Source organism: Cryptomeria japonica, chromosome 8 (assembly GCF_030272615.1).
Source record: "Cryptomeria japonica chromosome 8, Sugi_1.0, whole genome shotgun sequence".
NCBI lineage: Eukaryota > Viridiplantae > Streptophyta > Pinopsida > Cupressales > Cupressaceae > Cryptomeria > Cryptomeria japonica.
Genome location: NC_081412.1, coordinates 386,396,604 through 386,401,370, shown reverse-complemented (window position 1 = coordinate 386,401,370; position 4,767 = coordinate 386,396,604). Strand labels below are relative to the sequence as shown.

Genomic DNA, 4,767 nt, shown 5'->3' with positions numbered 1-4,767 from the left:
TATAATGATTATGCTCAGTTGTTACTGGAAGGTGCCTTTGTGTGGATCATGATATCAAGAGATGAAAATCAGATTTTTGACAGAGGTAAATGTTTGTAAGTGGAGCAGTTATAATCAGTTGTGAGCATGTTTGTATCTATTGTATAGTCGCTTTGCTTCAGTTGTGTGGTTTTCAATAAAGTGCCATGCTATTTGGGTAGAATAAGGAAGCCCTATTTTGAGAAGAGAAGAATTGAGAGAAGAATGATCCATTTTTGGGTGGTCTGCTTAACCAAAGATATTTGGATTCTTGTGTTGATCTTGCAATCAACCATCCCCAGTCAGAGCCACTGTTGGGAGTATTTAAAACTGAGTCAAGTTTATAGGCCCATTTCAAAAAATTTGCCCTGCATTTCCAAATGATTAAAATAAGTCAGTTTGAATGGCCTAGTTAGCAAGGGGGTAAAATGGAGCCAGTTGATTTTCAGAGGGTAAGGCTCGGGATTCATGTCCCACACCTTTCATTTGGCCTATTTAGTGTGTTGTAACTTTCAGAATTCATTTTGGAGAAGTTTATCAAGTACCCATTTCGAGGGGTGAGTTGAAAGTGCATTCTAGGCACAAGTGCAAATTTTATTGAGTAGCCTACTTTGAGCGATTACATCTTTTTCCCTGTTGATCATCATGGAGAAATTCAAAATGGATTCAATTGTATGCATAAATGTGAGTCAACATGCAAAATTTCAAGTCCTTATGAATCTGTTTGCTCAGTTTTCAAAGCTCAATCCGTTTGTAGTTTGTGATGTTTGCACAAGTGTAAAAATGTCCTGGTGAGCGTCATGTCAGAATGTTTGTTCCAGGCTAATGTTGGTATAAATGGTGAGCTACATTTAAAATTTCAAGCTTCTACCAATCCGTTTGATCGGTTTTCAGAAGAGCTCATTTTGCCATCAAATTCAGTTATCCGCACTTCCAGTGTTATATCAGTTAATGGAGCCATTTTGCTGAGCGCACCATTTGCATCCTGTCAGTTGGGTGATCGAACTGAGAATTCAAAGATTTAATATGTACTTAAAGGTACCTATGTTCCAAATTTGAGAGCCTACGGAGGTCATTTGATATTTTTGAGAAAGGCATCATGTGTTGCCAGAACATTGACTTCATCAGGTCCGCAGTGTTGACAAAGCCAGTTGGCCATTTTCAGAAATTAATATCTCTTTGCTCAGGACTCGTCTTGAGAAAATGTTTGGTAGATATCATCCTTGTATATCAAAGTACACGCCTGTCAGATGGCGAGCTCCAGAAAGGTGTTTTGATAGGTTTGAAAATTACGTCTTCGCGATTAAATGCGAAAATTGTGGCGTAATTGCCTGAAGGTTGTAAAATGTGGATTAATGATCCGAAAATGATGCCGATCATTCCCAAAGGTATGTTTGAGGTCCATGGTGCATTCCAGGGGTCAGTTGCATGAAAACGAAAAAAATTTTAGTCGGACCCACTTTCGGGCCCGACCTGGCTTACGCCTGTGCCGTATTATTTTATTGACGACGTGATTCTGTTAAGAGATGTTATTGCATGGGCTGTTGTGAAATTGAGATTTGGTTTTCTTAATGCTTGTTACTATGATTTCAAAGAGAGTATCAGGTGTAAAGCATGGTAGTCATTAAAACCTCCAATAGCAATTCCAATTGGCAGGCATAAGGTGCATGATAATTTTATTTTGTTTTCATTGCTGTGGCGTGAAAAGGGCATTAAACTCCAGAAGGATTGCATTGTTCTTTCTGTGTTTTCCCTTTTGTGTATAGCTATCCTTTGGCATTGAAATTTATTTTCAAAGCTATTAAATGTGACTTTGCCATTCTCCAAAAGCTCTACGTGGTGTTTAGCAAAGGGGCTGCAGTTTAATGTTGAGGAAAATCATGTGTTCAGAGAGGGGGCTGCATAAAGTTCAAGTGCTCCAAGCAAATTGCAGACAAGACAAACTCCCCCATGTTTTGCCTCATCCCTCCAATAAGGTAGCGTGGTTTTTGAAGTAGTTCGTAGAAGACTTCAGGCTTCTGTGTGGGCGTTGAAGTTACTAGCAAATCAAGCAAATGCAATAATAGCAGATGCAGCTGCATTTGAGGTGCTAGAGAAAAAGTTGTTTAGTGAAGATTCTCAAGTTTAAGCATTGTTCTAGGTTTGCTGCTGGTCAAGAGCAGGCAATTTTTCTTTCTTCTTGTGAAATCCTGAATAGAGCTTGGGAGGAGACGCGCAGTATTCCGAATAACAATGACAATACTTATTTTCGTTGGAGTAAGTATGAAGGCGTAGTATTTATCACATTCCCTTCCTTTCACATAGGAGATTTCACTGCCAGTGATAGCTCATATGAACAATGAGATATTAAGAATGAGAACAAGTTCTTCTCTGACTATCTCAAGGATGATTTCGATCAACCGGCTCTTGTTCACAAAGGAGCTCTCTACAAATTCCTTGATCTTATGAAAAGATCAGACTTGGAAACCCAAATGAAGCAATTTTCGGAACAGATTAAAAAAAAGGTGGAACAACCAATTATATTTGTGGGTAATTCTATAGGAGGTGCTATGGCAACACTAGCTACAATCTCCTTTCTGGATAAGAGGATGAAAAATATCTATCCTTTGTGCATTACATTTAGCTCTCCTTTGGTGGGAAATGTTGCTCTTAGAGAATCAATTGGCTCCCAAGATTGGCTTGGAAGATTTTCTCATGTGGTTTCAAAACATGATTTTGTTCCTCGCATGCTCCTTGCACCTTTTGAATCGATTGCACTACATTTGATTTCAATTTTCTCTCAGGGAGAGATAATAATGGGCAATGATTTTGATCCTATACAAGCTTGCAGGGAACTTCTTGACAATGTCAAGTGCCTTGGAAATTCTAGCCCATATAAACCTTTTGGTATTTATATGATCTATTCAACCCAGGGAGCAGCTTGTATTGAGGATAGTCAAGCTGCCTTGGAGATGCTAATTTTAACTTTGCAAAGCACTGAAGAAAATGGTATTGCCGATGCATTGATTTCAGAGCACAAAAGTTATGGTGATAAGTTGAAAAATGTTTTTGAAAGTGGATACTCAACAAGAGCTTTAAACATCTTCCCAGAATCCTCCGTTGAGACGGGAATAGCACTGCAATTAGAAGCCATGGGTTTTCAGACTCTGACTAAATCTGCATTTGATGCCTTGAAAAAAACCATAGATTTGAAAAACAAGCATGACATGGACATTAAGGACCTAAATTCAAAGTTGAGCGAGAACCAAAGTAGACTGGCAGAGCTGGAATGGTACATTAAAATGGTATCTAAGGGCAACAGCTGTAGCTCCTACGATGTTTTCAAGGACCTGGGCGAAAAGAAAGATTTTCATATTAATCGGCATAGAATGAATCTAGAAGATTTTTGGGATAAAATTATTGATATGGTGAAGAATCAGCAATTGCCCAGTGACTTCCGATACCAAAACAAATGGATCAATGCTGGAACTACATATAGAAGACTTGTAGAGCCCCTGGACATTGCAAACTTCTATCATCTGCATAGCGATAGGGGAAGTTGTCTCTCAATTAAGAACAGGCTGCTCCCTCATAGGGTTCTGGAAAAATGGCTGGATGACAAAAACCAAACTCGCATTGAAAGAGGTAGAGGGAGGAAAAAGACACGCACAAAATTTGCATCCTTAACTGAGGACTCTCGCTTTTGGGCTCGTGTAGAAGAAGCTGATAAAGACTTGACAAATCTCCAGCCAAAGAAAGAGCAAACTATCATTGCCCATCTCAAGAAAAGCCTCAAAGATTTTGAAGCTTATGTGTCGAAGATGATCAAGGAGAAAAGTATTTCCATGGAGGTTTTCTTTGAAGAGAGCGGCTTCATGATATGGTGGAAGAAATACAGAGAGTTTCAGCAGCAACACTCAGAAGAGTGGAATCAAGCTCCCCTTTCGTCAAATCCATGGAAAAGGAGAAATTGGGAGTTCAGAAGACAGGTTTTTGATTCAGTTTTATAGTCTGTTAGAAGTTGTTTATTTCCATGGCAATTTTCCCTCTTTGCTGTAGCTAATCACATGGCTGTATGGAAGTCAATAAACTTCAAATTGGCAGCAATTGAAACCATTCAAGCAACATTCTCCCTTCACGTGATCTCGAAAGGGAACAAAGGACATGGTGAGTGAAGAGGAAAACAAAAGAAATTCCAAGCAAATCAATCAAGCGCCATGAAAGTCCCAGGAAAAGCTTTAAAAACGTAGTCCCAGGCATAATAGCAATATCCCACATTGACTGTGGAAGGGAATTTTATAATGTTTATAAGCAAAAACAAACCCATCTATAATGTTTAAGCCATAAAGGCTTTTGACACAAAGTGCCTATGGGCGCCCAAGGTGGGCCCATGCGTGAACACGCTTCTCGAGGCAATAGAGGAGTTGACTGGATGGCGACCAGGTGGACCCCATGCCGACATGCTTCCTGAGGCAGACAGACAAAATTTTGCAGAGGAAGGCCGGGTTAACGAGCAAGCAGGTTCGAGAGAGATCAACGGCTCGCGCTATTTCGCGAAGGGAAGATGCACGTAGTTTAAACCCCGCAAAATAGTGAAAGTGAACGAGAGGCATCCATGTGTCGTGATAGGTGGCAGTCCAGCAGGCGGGTCCCAGTGAGGTGGCGCACAGGTGTCAGTCCAGTGGCGATGATGTGGCGGCCAAGTGGCAGTGACGAAGCAAATGACGTGGCGGTGATGAGGTGTCATCCCAGGTGGCGTTCGGTCAACCC

General features: G+C 40.5%; 1 protein-coding gene across 1 annotated transcript; it reads left to right on the top strand.

Moving 5' to 3' along the window:
- Nucleotides 1–2,489: 2,489 nt before the first annotated feature.
- Nucleotides 2,490–4,007, top strand: LOC131066835 (lipase-like PAD4). The gene has a single exon (XM_059210374.1). The coding sequence runs from the start codon at nt 2,490–2,492 to the stop codon at nt 4,005–4,007; it is 1,518 nt and encodes a 505-aa protein (XP_059066357.1).
- The last annotated feature ends 760 nt before the right edge of the window (nt 4,008–4,767 follow it).